Source organism: Silurus meridionalis, chromosome 17, assembly GCF_014805685.1.
Source record: "Silurus meridionalis isolate SWU-2019-XX chromosome 17, ASM1480568v1, whole genome shotgun sequence".
Classification (NCBI taxonomy): Eukaryota; Metazoa; Chordata; class Actinopteri; order Siluriformes; family Siluridae; genus Silurus; species Silurus meridionalis.
The window spans coordinates 16275205-16290520 of NC_060900.1; the positions used below are offsets into that span (position 1 = coordinate 16275205).

At 35.8% G+C, this 15316-nt stretch overlaps 1 protein-coding gene across 6 annotated transcripts in view; it reads left to right on the forward strand.

Annotated features, from left to right (window-relative positions):
* Positions 1–14219, forward strand: part of dnmt3ba (DNA (cytosine-5-)-methyltransferase 3 beta, duplicate a) — a 21281-nt gene extending 7062 nt beyond the window's left edge. For 2 of the 6 annotated variants that reach the window (XM_046871398.1, XM_046871397.1), the window contains exons 5-26: positions 371–2118; positions 2385–2544; positions 3330–3398; positions 3654–3718; positions 3910–4041; positions 5120–5200; positions 5400–5549; positions 6172–6279; positions 6356–6491; positions 7154–7273; positions 7407–7451; positions 7535–7614; positions 7703–7815; positions 7913–8096; positions 8457–8541; positions 8638–8783; positions 8923–9013; positions 9114–9262; positions 11904–11989; positions 12088–12157; positions 12261–12379; positions 12538–14219. In XM_046871398.1, coding sequence (XP_046727354.1) covers positions 371–2118; positions 2385–2544; positions 3330–3398; positions 3654–3718; positions 3910–4041; positions 5120–5200; positions 5400–5549; positions 6172–6279; positions 6356–6491; positions 7154–7273; positions 7407–7451; positions 7535–7614; positions 7703–7815; positions 7913–8096; positions 8457–8541; positions 8638–8783; positions 8923–9013; positions 9114–9262; positions 11904–11989; positions 12088–12157; positions 12261–12379; positions 12538–12682 — 4082 coding nt within the window. In that variant the 3' untranslated portion in view covers positions 12683–14219. Of the gene's footprint in view, positions 1–370; positions 2119–2384; positions 2545–3329; positions 3399–3653; positions 3719–3909; positions 4042–5119; positions 5201–5399; positions 5550–6171; positions 6280–6355; positions 6492–7153; positions 7274–7406; positions 7452–7534; positions 7615–7702; positions 7816–7912; positions 8097–8456; positions 8542–8637; positions 8784–8922; positions 9014–9113; positions 9263–11903; positions 11990–12087; positions 12158–12260; positions 12384–12537 lie in introns of those variants that run through there. The other 4 variants (XM_046871400.1, XM_046871399.1, XM_046871401.1 and 1 more) reach the window with 4 other exon arrangements.
* The last annotated feature ends 1097 nt before the right edge of the window (positions 14220–15316 follow it).

Genomic DNA, 15316 nt, shown 5'->3' on the forward strand with positions numbered 1-15316 from the left:
TCCTCCTTTGCTCACTATTACACTACTGCATATATTGCATCTGACACTGGTGTCGCTTAGTTTTGTAACACTTTTGAACGTTTCAACCTTATCGCCATAAACGATTGTGCACGTGTATGACTAATAGCAAACAGAAGCTTCTAATTCACGATTAACACAGACGTATATCAGTAGTCCAGTAGTAACCCAATTACGCACTGGAACAAAAAAACGGTTCTCGGTACCCATCCCTGATGCAAACGATGCAGTTAGATTTTTATAATGTAATTTTCTGTTGCTATTATGTAATGATATTGTTATAATTGTGTTTTTAATTGGTTAGTAAATATTAAAGAGTGCGTAATTCAATCTTAATTAACTTTTCACTCAGGAAAAGTGGAGGATTCTGACTCAGATGTGGATGTTTCCAAAAAAGAGACCATCATTTATGACCCACTGTGGCAAGAAACCTTCAAGTGGATCAGGCCCAGCCCTATGGGGGATAACTATGCATTTTGTACAATCTGTGACTTGAACATCACTGTGTATAAATCAGGACTGCTTGATTTGAAACACCATAAGCAGTCTCAGAAACACAAAATGCAAGAACTAAAGACGTTGAGAAAAGGAAAAGAGTTCAAGGATTTCACATGTAGTGAACTCATGTTGCGCTTTATTCAAACCCATTGCCTGCCTTCATGCAAGACGGTCTCCCAGCATATAGCCAGGCATGTCCTTGGATTACAATACCCAGAAGACATTTCTTCTACTGCAAAGCAGGTTCCTTATTGTGTTTACCTTTATGGACAAGTGCCACTAGGTAAAGAAAGTGAAAAAGAGGACTATGGCTGTGTCGTACTTCTGGGATTTTTTGATGAAAAGGCTGCAAAACATTGCATAAGAATTCTTGATATTTTTCAGCATGTAGGCAAAGATGAGGAAATTGTTGAGTCTTTGGTGGACACCCTGAAAGGGTTTAAGATACCTTTGAGCAACATGGCAGCGTTCTATGTTCATGCCCATGATGAGCTCTCTGTAAAGGTTTCACTTCAACTAAGGAAACTCAATCCAAAAGCGGTGGGTTTTGATGGAATTTATAGCTTGGCAGACTCAGCCTGCTTTGCTGGTGTAAACGCCTTTTCTGACAAGGTTCAACAGCTTATTGTTAATCTCCATGAACACTGTTTTACTTTTTGCGCTAAAAATGACAATCTTATGGGATTGTTTGCTGGTGGCCTTGATGGCTCTGTCCATTCTCTCTCCCAGAAAAGCAAAAAATTTTGCGTCCTAATTAACAAGATGCTTGAAATGTGGCCAGACTTGATCTTATACTTCACTTCTTGCAGTGACAAAGATGACAAGGTTAAACACATTTGTTCTCAATTAGAGGATCCAAAAGTCAGGATTGCCTTCATGTTTCTTGACCATTCTCTTGCACCACTTAAAGCGTTTAATGATCATCTGGAACAACGTGAAGGTTTTGCTCGTGCAGATCTTGTTCAGATTCTACGAGAAGCAAGTGGCCTGCTTCAATCCTATGCTTCAACATTACTCCATCCTCAGGCAGTGGCACGTTTTCTAAAGGAACAAGACCCCACTATGCTCGAGGACCCAAAGCTGCATCTTCCCAGCAATGAACTGAGCTTTGGTGGGGATGCAGTGGAAACCTTTCTGTCTGGGAGGGAAGAAGAGCTGGCTGACTTTCTGAAGGTATTTCAGGAGGAGTGCATGGCTTTTTATAAAGCAGTTACAGCTTGCATTCTTAAGGGGCTGCCTTTGAGTGATAGTACCTTAAGGAGCATGTCTCAACTTCTAAGCCAAGAGGGATGGTTAAAGGTCACAAGCAAAGGTGTAGTAGAACTCGGTGAACAATTTGGCCTCTCAGACAGCCCAGAGGTATCTGTCCAACTCAAAGAGGAGTTTCTACAGTACCAGCTCAATGAGGGAAAAAAAGATGAAGGCATTTCTGCGAATGGACAAGAAGAAGGCCTATCAGACTGCTTGCATCCTCCTTCCTTGGAGAATCATTGGAGTGCTGTCCTGAAGACCACTGCTGAAACATCAGTGTTCAGGAAACTTGTTCTTAATCTTTTAGCTTTGCCCTGTCCACCCCTTGAAGCAGAGAAAGTGTTTTCTCAGGTAGGCAGAAATCTGCTGTTGAAATATTAGCATTATCGCATACAGCTTTTCTTTATACATATTTAACATAAATGCATATATTCCATAATCAATGTACATAATTGAATAATGATATGCACCTGAATATTGATAGGTATCTATTGATAAGTATCTGAAATCAGCCTAACCTTAACAAATGTGTACATGTTTTACTTAATTTATTAAGTTTAACAATATGTTTTTAGATTTAACTATATTATTATATTCCCTCTCTCCATCAAACACAGGCAGTGGAGAATGGTGATATTGACCAATTGAATGACCATTTGGCAGACAGTGAGTCCGACACTCTCAAAGAAATGGAGCCCATTAATGACGATTCATCCTCAGAAGTCTCCAGCACTAAGACAACACCTGTTAGAAACGGGAGGAAAAAGAAGACATTAAGTAAGAAGTGAATAAATTGAATCTGACCATTGTAAAAGAACAGTTGGACATACTGGTTTGTCTTATAGCTGCAGGAAGCAAATTTTGAATGATTGTATACATAAAAGAAGTTGTGAATGTCACAATTATGTAATATTAGTTGCAGTTCATCTTTGTAGGTTGGAAACACATTGCCATATAGCTTATTACACAATGCACACATCTGTGTGTTCTCACAGGCCATTGTCATTTGTTTGCTTATTGCAGTGTGTCAATCGACAAATTCTCTATAATCCAGATGCAGAATCTCAGTCAGATTTTCAACACAGTAGAGGATTTACATATTTCCTTATTTATTTAATGTTTACATAATATCAATTGACATAATTTGAAGACTTGCAGGTGTCAGACATTCTCAGCTTCCTTTTAAGCTATTTTCACCTGGTACCCTGTGGTCATAATTTTTAAAGTAAATGGCAGCTATGTTACTATTTGCAGCATGGCGCATAGAATACTTGTTATTGTTTAGCATGAATGCTTCTTTCGACAAAGAATTAAATCTTCGGAAGCCACATGACTTTGGTGCAATACTATATTTTTTATTTCCATTCTCATGTATTAGCTTTGTTGCAACTATAGATATAGGTGTATGCTGTGCCACTAAAACAGGGTGTCCACAATTCCTTAAAATAGTGATTTTATATGAATCTAAAATTAACACTTCCAATCACAGACAGTTGCTCAAAAGACTTGACTTGCTCAAAAGAAGTCAGTTGGATTGATAGAACCAATATGCTGTTTTCCAGAGATGAGTGACCTTTCAGTCTCAGTGAAGCCATGCACGGTGCGACTGCAGAAGATAACCGATAAGACAGGTGTGCGCAGGAAGTTCTTTACAGTCAGAGCATGTACTCTTCATGGCAAAGCACCTGTTTTCACCCACCTTTATGTACAGGTGTTTCTACTCTGTACTGATCAAATATTTGATCTAATCAAATGAAATGGCAGTCAGTGGTCTGTCTAAATGATTCTCTTACTGATCTAGATGTTGAGATGTTATAAATGTTGAACAATAAAGATGTCCAGAGCAGGTGGCTTGAATTTCTGAATCTGAAATTCCATTCCTGTAGGCATGGATATAAACAAAGTTGGGGATCAAGTCTTTACTGAGGATGATGTAGTCTGGACTAAGGAGGTAATTGCATTTTTGTTGTTTTTAGATTTAGACTCTATGGTTACCCAAACTAATAATAACACTATTAACATTATTCCTGTTTTTAGCACATTTTATTACTTATCTCTTTTTGGCTGTTCCACAATCTCTGCACGACTGCTGGAGGTGCCTGGCCTGAGTGAGGGTGTGTATGTTTGTTTGTTGTCCTTCAGGACTCCATTAGGGGGATTTATGGTTGGCAAAGCAGTTTGAGACAAAAGCCACAGGCTCGCACTGTCTTTCAGGCTGGGTCAGGCACCTGGGCCAAACCACAAAGCATCCAATTGGAGAAGAAGGATGAGGCGGTATGTAACTGCCTAAGCTGGAGGCAGGATTCTCTGCTGTGTCAATTGTGGTTAAAGGTGCATTGGTAGAGTTTGGGCTATAGCAGATACATACAAGCGAATCAACAAAAACATTGAATTTACATACTTTTGGACCCCACCTCACATTTATGCTAACATTCACAATGCTTCCCAGAATGTGACCAACATGTTTTGATAAAGGCTTTCGTATTGGATCCCTTGCCAGGGGCACCCTCCCTGTAAATCATCCTTTATTCTCCAATCTGGATAACCATCTTAAAATCACATTTAATTTTCTTGTCCATTTATGACAAAGTTATAAACACGTGAAATACTATCAAATCAAGATTTATTCCTATGGCCATTCATTTAAACGTTTCGCCAGTTTATATTATTTATGATCTGAATTCTTGTCCAGGAAAAATGTAGCTACTTCAGCATCCAGAATATGCAGGTTTCTTTGCCTTGGAAAATTTTTTTTTTACTGCACAACAGGAGTATCTGCACAATATTTGTGAGCAGATGGACCTTTAAAGGGTACAGTTCAACACAAAACAGCATTTATCCTCTTGCATTGATCAGACTATTTCAAAAATTACATTTCATCATTACATTTCATCATTCTTATATTAAGAACAATAATAATAGTAACCAGTGCACCTTTAATTGGCCTGCTGATTAATTAGACTGATTCTGACTGTTTCTTCTTGCGCTTGTCTCGTCAGCTGGATGCACCGTTGGCTTTGGACAGAGCTTCTGATTCGCCATCTATTTTAAAGCACTGGCACTTTGCTTTCAGTCTTTCTGGCAACTCTTTAATTTTCCCTTTGTTACATTCTGTCAGTTTCTGCAATTTGGCTTCTTCAGTGTAGTGTATATGCCATTCTTTGTGTCTACATCAATTCACCCACTCCTAAAGGAAACAGGCATAGTTGGGAGTAGAATGGTGTCTCTAGGAGGCTTGTTTTTTTTTTTCTTTTTTTTTTTTTGCAGACACTTTCGCCCTGTACATATTGTATGGGAAGTCTCTATTTTTCTATCTAGTTTACCATGTAAATTGCTTTTCTCTTTGTTTTAGACAATAAACAATGAAGACAAAGCTCTTCCAAGCGTCGCTACACAAAGTCCCAAGCCTGGAAAGAGAGTTCCTATGTACCAGGTAATTTTTCTATTTTGTTAGTGTTAAAAGAAGTGCTGAGGAATAATTCCGGAGTCACCGATTGGCTTCTGATCTCGGTTGCACAGTATTGCATATGCTATAATGCTATATTTAGAATAACATTTTTGGACCAAGTGGTCACTAATATAAAGCTGGTGATGTTGATATTTTCATTGAATTCTATGCCTCCTCCCTATAGGATGGGAAGGGTTTTAGCGTTGGAGAGCTGGTGTGGGGGAAAGTGAAGGGTTTCTCCTGGTGGCCTGGACTTGTGGTGCCCTGGATGACAAAGACATCTCCCTCATTTCTGAGACGTGTGGAATGGTTTGGGGATGGCATGTACTCAGAGGTGAGGATTTTACCGTGCATGCCAAGAAAAGTCAGTCCAGAATTCACTTAACATTTCTTTAAAGCGTACATTTCAGCTGATATTTTTAAAAGCATCTTATTATTTGAGGATCTGAAATGAAGCTATTGAAAGTATATAGAGACTCCAAAGCAGCAGAGGCTGCTAGAGACTTAAAGCACTTTTGTACGTCGCTCTGGATAAGGGCGTCCGCTAAATGCCGCAAATGTAAATGTATATAAAAAAAACTTAAGAAACTCAAAAATCTAAGGGTGATTTTCTGCTTATTTTAAAATATAACAAATCTAATATTGGGCTGTTGAAACAGGTTTTATATATCTGATTACCAGGTAAGAAGCTAATTAGCTAGTTAGCTTGTCAGCAGAAAAACAAGCTAGTTGTCTATATAAAAGACAGTAAGAATTATGGCTTTGAAGACATGTACTGCTCCGCAGTATTTGCACACCATATTATTTAGATCATATCCATTTCAAACGTGTGAAAATTTATTTTTTAAGATTATGGTCTGATAACATTTTTAGCTAGACTTTCTTTTTAACCAGCGGAACCTGTTTTTCCTCTACTAGGAACCAATATAGTTAACCCTCTTTTTTCATCTTTGCAGATATTTACAGAGAGGCTTTTGCCTTTTGCAGCATTTGCAAAGTGCTTCTGCCAAAATTCATATGCCAGTCTCCCCACTTACAAAGATGCCATTTATCAAGTTCTTGAGGTAAGAGAAAATAAAACTTAATATCAAATCTTAAAGAGTGGGCAAAACAAACTGTGCTTATACACTTTGTTTCTAGTTGGCAGGTGAACGTTGCTCAAAGACCTTTGCATCCGTTGGGGGCAAACAGAAAGAGATAAAGGCCATGCTGGATTGGGCTTTTGGTGGCTTTCAACCCACAGGCCCTGAAGGATTTGCACCTCCAGACACTTATGGTAAGAATTCAGCACTCAGAATACTAAAGTGGTTTCTTTATTGAAGAATTCAAAAAAATACACTTTTAACTCTAATCCAGTAATACTCACTTGCTTGACCATGGTTCATGGTGGAACAATAAGAATTTTTGTAGCAGAGAAACTGGCTATAATTCAGACAAATTCCTTAGTAGAAACGTTGTTGTATATTATACAATCACATGGCTATATATAAAATATTTATCTGAAGGCAGCTCATCTGACTGGAAACTAACTACAGGGTTTTTAGTTAAAAAATGAAAAAACTTTTATTACATTTTAGAAATGATGTCCATGATGAAAACAGAACTTTTAGAGATAAATGAAGAAAGCAGCACACAGAGCATACACCCTGCATCAAAAAATAAATGCGATCTTCCAAAACAGGACAGCATTGTTAGTCAACCAAACGTAAATGTTTATTACCTCTTTACAAAACATATTTATAGCCATTAATTGGTTAAGCTAAAGTAATTGTTGTCCAACAAGTAATGATAGTTGCTAATACAAATTTGGATTGACTGCTCCTGCCCTAATTAATGGGTTTCCGTTTAGGGTAGTTTTAAAATAGTAATGATTTTATGTAAACGTGTGATTGTAAAACTAATGACTGTTAAGGTAAAACTCCAATTTTCACCACACAGCTTCATCTGTCAATCAGAAGGTTGAGTCTTCAGACTCTTCCGTGTCTGACTATCAACCTCCAGCCAAAAGAAAATATGTTCACAGAGGCAGAGCTTCCACAACTCAGGAGTACTCAAGAGGTATATTTTGGATTTCTAACGATTTTTAACTAAACTTTTTTTTACTTGGGCAAAGGTTTATTTAAAATATGAATACTACAGCATATTGTAGCTCATGTCTTAACTTATAACATTTTCTCTTTATCTTTATCAGAGCAAATGGTACATGAACTTTCAGTAAAAGGGAAAATAATTGAAGGTGAGTTGCTAACAATTTAGACTATTTTTGCAATGTCAATTATTGTGTGTGTAAATGTCAATATCTGGTTCTTTTGCATACAGATTTCTGCCTCTCCTGTGGTAATACAAACATTGAAATTTTCCATCCACTCTTTGATGGGAGCCTTTGTTTGAAATGCAAGGTAAAACATTGTGATTTTTCTTTTTTTACAACTGAGATAACTATGCAGTTTCTGATTCAAATATATTTTGTCTCGTTCACTATTATAGGAGAATTTTACAGAGACTCTATTCAGATATGATGAAGATGGATATCAGTCTTACTGTACTATCTGCTGTGCTGGACAGGAGGTCATTTTGTGTGGCAATTCCAGCTGCTGCAGGTGCAAATCACATACACAAAGACTGTCTGTTTAAAAATACAATTTACTGTTGAACTACTTGTATCTGTGGATTTCAACGCATCACCTTCTTTTTCAGGTGTTACTGCAAAGACTGTATAGATGTGTTGGTTGGACCAGGCACATTTGATAAGTTAAAAGATGTAGATCCATGGAGCTGCTACATTTGCCTACCCCCTAACAAATATGGTGTGCTGAAGCTCAGACCAGACTGGAGTATGCGTGTTCAGGAGTTCTTTGCCAATAACAGTGCCTTTGAATTTGTAAGTAGCAAATAAGACAGCCTTGTTAAATGGTCTTATTAAATCATTTCATTCCTTTCTTTTGAATGTATTGTTGTAAAGAAAGATGAGACTGAAGGACTACAGAGACATTACAAAGCTGTTTCTTTCCGGCTTTCATGTTCATTTTTTTACGGTTTTAGTTTCATTCGATTCAGATTATCTTTCTGTTTATTTTATAATAAATGCTCTTACCTGCATTTGCATCTACTCTCACTGTTGTGTGCTCTCAGCACTTATGCACACACAAATAATGTGACAATTTTAGATTGATTTAATTAATGCCAAAATTCCAAGTATGTTGTATGATTACTATAAGCTGTATTTTACTATTTGATACAGGAACCACACAGAGTTTATCCCTCAATTCCTGCTCACAAGCGTCGGCCTATCAAGGTTTTATCGCTCTTTGATGGAATTGCCACAGGTCAGTTTTTGTCTTTTTTGCTTTGATAGATATCGGCAATAGAAAAAAATTGTATATTTAGAAGTATATTATTATAATCTGTATTTTTTTCCACAGGCTACCTTGTTCTGAAAGATCTAGGCTTCAAGGTAGAGCGCTACATTGCTTCTGAGATCTGTGATGACTCCATTGCTGTAGGGATGGTCAAGCATGAGGGAAAGATTGAATATGTCAATGATGTGCGCACCATCACCAGGAAACATGTAAGTACTCCGACATAAGTAATCATGTGAGTTTCTTATGAACTTCACCACCGCTCACATTTAACATTCTCATAACGATGCACTACGAGTGGTGGACTGCTTAATAAAGCCCTTCTAAGACTAGTTATCTGTACTACAGCTGGCAGAATGGGGACCGTTTGACCTTCTGATTGGTGGAAGTCCCTGTAATGATCTGTCCATGGTGAATCCAGCCAGAAAAGGGCTTTTTGGTAAGATAGTTCTTTATTTTATAATCTGTATCTTGTATTTCATTGACACTTAAAAATTGACATTTCCAAATGCCCCACGTCTCTCTCTGTTCTCTGCTAGAGGGCACAGGCCGACTGTTTTTTGAGTACTACCGTATGCTTACTATGATGAGGCCGAAAGAAGATGATGACCGACCGTTTTTCTGGCTCTTTGAGAATGTTGTGGCCATGAGCGCACATGACAAAGCAGATATTTGTCGCTTTTTGGAGGTAGGTTTTTAATACGAATCTCACAAAATGTTTTATAATGTTAAGGCTTTCATATAAGCAAAAAGCATGTCCACAGACAAAATCTTGCCCAAGTTCTCAATTGTTGCTAAAACTTTGTGCTTAACCTCTTAGTCGTCGGTGTTGCTCCAGCGCAACCGATATCCCATTGTTCTCAGGTGTTGATGTTTAGCAATAGATTAAATAAAAAGGGAGAAGAGTAACCATGACTAACTATACATTATTCTAAAGGTCTGAGCCTCAAGCAGCGATTTTAGATCACTGTATTGCAATGGAAAACGTAAAACAAATGTATTTGCTGAATTTGTATAAGCAGTACATGCTTAAAAAAACATGCATAAACTTACACATTTATTGTACTACTTACACATTTTTTGTAATAACAGTTCACAAACATCCACTGCTGCTAATCCCGGTTTATTAGGAAAGATAAGACTCCAGTGAACAACATGCTGTAAAGCATTTTTGCTCCGACCAAACAATAGTGTTGTTTAGATGGTTATTATTTGGTTTTACAGAACTTCGGCTGGTGTATTGTCTGTATATATTTCGGAATAACTTTCGCATAAAAGACGACTGGTAAAAAAACAAATATTAACAAATATGGCTTGTAGAATATAGTGTTACAAAACAAATGAGACCACACACTAAAAAAAAGAAAAGAAAAAGTTAAAGAGGCATCATCTTGGGCTTGAGTCCACAATCCATGGGCAGGTGTCGGATGACGTTTCTTATTACCCCCTATCATTTCAAAATTTTATTTCCAGCCAGTAGCATTATGGAAACAAAATAATTGATGAAAATGTAGCCAATAAGTGCAGGATATATGGGAGGATTTTATTCCCCATGTGTGTGAGTCTTCGTTTTATTACTCATTACAAACTCTTACTGGTCGAAGCAGCACACATGCACATTGACAAACCAGAAAGTGAATGCAGCTCTCAGTTCTGCACAAACAGCTGTTTGTTTACAAAAAAAAGAAAACAAAGAAAAAAACGGTCAGCCAAAATACTTGTTATCGGAGATTTGCACAAAGCAGCAATGTGGAAAATAACACAACAGAGGAACAACAGAGACTTGGAAATCTGCATGGAGATGAAAAATCTAAGCCTATTTTACATTTGTAACTTACTATATATCTCCCTTTACAGCTTTACACGATGTTATACGTTTTATTGCCCATTTGGTTTTATAAGAGAAATGCTTAAAAAGTGTTTGTGTGTGTGTGTGTGTGTATTGTTGGGATTGGAATGGCCAGACATCAATATGAATGCCATGACTGTAAAAAATAGCGTGTCTCGTTACCTGGCCATCAATATGAATGGCAACTCAATATCAATAGCCAAACATGTATAACAAAACCCTTTTATAGTCAGCCATTCATTTCTATTCAGACTGCACCTGAGTTTAGCAGGTGGCTCTCAAACAGGGGGATGGAGAAAAGGATCAGCCATTGTCTCAGATAAATATTTGTAGTCATCTCATTTGTCATGAAAATCTTCATAAAATTTGAAATATAAACTCATGAGATATGTGGCTTTCACTCGGGTACTATTGATTGATTTCATGTATTTATATATGAAATAAAAATAATGTTCAATGCAGGAAATGTATATCCATGGGACTTCATCATCTTTAACTTAATATCTTTTTAAGCAATTTCAACTTTGATGATTGACAGTAAAGCTCAAATTGTCTTCTTTCCAAAGGTATCTAAATTGTATATGTAGCACATTTTTTTATCAGGAACTGTTAACTTTTAAATATAAGTAGGGAATTTCAGCTGTGAGTCCTAAAATTTGGGCTGGGTCGGGCCGGGAGGGGCGAACCAGACATAGTCTCAGATAAATGTTTGTAGGAATCTAATTTTTTATGATATCTTCATTTAATTAAAAATTTTAAATCAGGAGACATGTGGCTTTTAACCCATTACTTTTCTGGATTGCTTCAGGATTGATTTCATGTATTTATATATTACATATTTTTTTCACTGTACATCATTCATAACTTTCTATAACTTATTATATTTTTGAGCAATATCAACTTTGAATAATGGACAATAAAGCTCAAAGTCTCTTCTTTTAAAAGAATTGTGAAAATTTTGAATTTGTGTATGTAGCCCAATTTTATCAGGAACTGTTAACATTTGAAGTTCTGTAGGGCATTTTCAGCTGTGAGTCCCAAAATCTGTGGTGAAGGCTAACAGATTAATTAGACTTAAAGGGATCTTAACTGTTTGTATATTATTTATTTGTGTGAAAAATTGAAATGTGCAATATTTATTTTATGCAATTTTTTTGCAGTTCTTTATGATAGATGAAAGGAATTCTGGAGCTCATTGTACATGTAACATCTTACTGTTAAAAAGTTGTTAATAGCCATCTATTAAAACCAAACTGCGTAATTACAAATTGGGCTCCATTCATTAATAAGTATATTTTAATTATCTATTTTTCTATTATTGTTACTTTTCTTACAGGTCTTTTTCTCACTTGTATTTTTCTCTCATTGTTCACAGACAATTTTCTTGTATATATATTTTTTTTGATTCTGGTAAATATGTCTGTAATGGTTCTTCAAAGAAATGTTCTGTGAGATTTACCCTTTTCTTTTTTTCTTTTAGTGTAATCCGATCCTAATCGATGCCGTTAAAGTGAGTCCAGCTCACAGAGCTCGCTACTTCTGGGGAAATCTACCTGGGATGAACAGGTATTTAGTCCTGAGGCTAAATCCAATCTTTTTCAGTGAATATCACTGTACATATAGCTATAACATATAGCAAAATATGACACTATCTATTTTTTCAGACCACTAGCTATATCCCTAAATGACAAAGTTGATCTGCAGGACTGCCTGGAAGTCGGTCGGGTTGCTCAGGTGAGAATGAGAAAACAATGTGTTGATAGCAAATATTTATAGTCATATATGTACATATTGACTTGTCCTGTCATTGTAATTATAACCGTCACTGCTTCTACAGTTTAATAAAGTTCGCACCATCACAACAAAATCGAATTCCATTAAGCAAGGGAAAATGGGGCCTCTTCCTGTTACCATGAATGGGAAGGAGGATTACCTTTGGTGTACAGAGATGGAAAGGTGAGCAGGAACAATAAGAGAAACACAGAGTCAGCCGCAGATGCAAATCAATTCAAATGTGTTTGCATTTTTATTTTATTTTTGCAGAACATTTCAATATATTTTACATCGTAGGGTCTTTATCTTTATCATTATTAAATGCAGTCTTTTTATCACAGGGTGTTTGGCTTCCCTAAGCATTACACTGATGTGAACAACATGGGTCGAGGCCAGAGGCAGAAGGTTTTGGGGCGTTCCTGGAGTGTTCCTGTGATTCGTCACTTATTCGCCCCACTGAAGGATTACTTCGCATGCGAGTCTTAGTTATCCTTTAACTACTATCCTCAAACAACCTGGAGATTCTCGTTTCTTAGCATTTTAATGAGTTTTAGACGTTTTTGGTGCTTTGCAAACTTTGACCTCAGAACGTTTTTTTTTTTTTTTAACATACTTTTATTGTTTTAAAGTCATCTGATTCTTTTCTAGCTTGATCAAGGTCTTCAGAATGCACAGACACTTTTGGTTCTATTTTATACATCTTATGTACTGTTAAACTACTGTTGTTTAGACTGTCTTAATGTAAATGTTGTGCTAGAGAGAGCCACTGAAACCCCACTCCACTACCTCACTTATAATCTGTGACTGGTGCATGGTCTGAAGAGATGCTGTTTACCTATTCATACGCTAATGAATAACAGTGAGTTGGGGTTATAGGCACTCTTATCCGGTCAGGAATTTTCACATTTTTTAGGATCATGAATTTTGGACATAATGCATTTTCTGTCTCAGTTTACATACTGCTTTTACACTACCATCGCTGGTTGTCTTGACAATGTTTAATGTATTCTATTTTTATAGTACAAATCCCAGAACAGTTTTGAAGAAAGAGCAAACTAGAATAAGTGATAAGCCTCGACAAGTTGACAGCTTTACTTTTTAAGCTTTTGGTGCTGATAACAATTACTAATGACTAGTTTTTCTAAATATAAAGAGGAAAAAAGGCAACTTCCTACAAAACCATAAGTGCCCACAAGAGGGATATATATATATATATATATATATATATATATATATATATATATATATATACATACATATACATACATACATATACATACATACATATACATACATATACAAGTCTACCATTATCACTGTATTTTGAATGTGTAATCGGATCACACCAACAGTTTTGTGCTTTGTTCAAATTATGAAACGGTAAAACAATCTGTGAATCCAATTGTCCATTCAGCAGTAAGGTGCTATAAATGTAGGTGCTAACAGAGCAGCATTTGCTTGGTGCATGGTGCTTATTCTATAAAATTTGTATAAAGGTGTATTTATTCTTTCTACAAAATGATGTCAGTCAGTAACTGTTTACTAGCATTATCTTTTAATTGGTTAGAGAAATGCTTCATAACAGAATGCTGTCGTGTAATATTAAATGTTTAATATGAAAATTTGGTAAAATGCATGGGTTTTGATGCAAGATGCATGAGATCTAACTAGCTGAAGTGTGAAGTTAATTAAGGAATATGACTTAATGTATAAGTAGTTTTTGTTGTGTTTTTAATAATTTCCTTATGTTTTGAGAAGGAGTTTAGTCCTGTCCTTTTTGACTTTTATACTGAGCAATTATGTTTTAAACTGGCTTTTTGTCTGGAGTCTCATTGCCAGATGCTGATCATTGATGTCCCAACTAGTTTTGGTCTTTTAAAGTGCCGAACCTAAAAGCCATGTAAAAAACATCACAACAAAAAAAATAAACAGGCCATAGTATACATTTTTATATTGTAACTCAATGTTCTGTTCATTTTGTACATGTGATGAAACTAGCAAATAATAAATTGTTTTAACATGCTGTTCAATCGGATCCTGCTTTGTTTTCTATTTAAAATTATTGTAAAATGAAACATTTTCTTTTTAAAAATGTTAGTCTTTTATTTTTTAGAAATAGTAGAGGTAATAGTTTTCATTAACCATTAAAGTCAGCAATGTGTTTGTGCCAGTTCTTATGCAAAGTTGTGCAGTGAAATCAATATTTTTTTAGATTATATTTTAGGGTACTCTACAAGAAGTATTTAGTCTTTTTAACTGTGTAATTATTGAAATGGTTTCTGTGGAAACACTACAATCTGATCTTGTAATTCATTCTGTCACAAAATCACCATATCTGCAATGGTTGCTTGAATAAGTAATTATGTAGGAATTGGCACCTATTTAAACCTTACTAAGCATACTTGTAGGAGTATTTGCTTGTCTCCTAAAGGCTATAGTAAAAGATTGAATGTGAAAGAATCAGAATGAATCACCTTCCTACTTGCTCTCTCTGACACCCATCAAAAGATTTCAGAAACAGTCAATCTCCTAGAATTTCCCTATATACAGTAATCTCTAGAGAGGTGGTTCCCAACCTTTTTTTTCAGGAGGCTCCTATTTTAACAATGAAAATGTTAACTACCCCCATGCTCCCCATTAAAACCCACCAGCAAACACGTTTTAATTAATGCGACAATCATTTGTATACGTTTTTAAATGCAAAAAAAAAAAAAAACAGCAGAATGCAAACAGTTATCTTGCAACTATTCATAAGGATTTTCCCCAACAACAGGTTCCACTTTTTTTTCCCCTTAAACTGATGAACAAATTACAACATTAACATTTTAATCTGTTAATGTAAATATCAAACAAATCTGTCCATTTCACTTATAACCTTAAAAACATGTCACAACATGCAAGGGTTCACAAGGACACACCTTTTCTTTTCAGGCTCTGCTATTTAACTGATGAACAAACAACAGGAGCAAATTAATTTCTATTAACATGAATATCATTCTATTATTGTATTTTGTTTGTACTTAAAAACTAAAAAATATATAGTTACATATCAGTTGAAACACAACATTATTATTAAACGTGCTGTTATAGATGAAATCAATTAATTCATTTTTAAAAAGC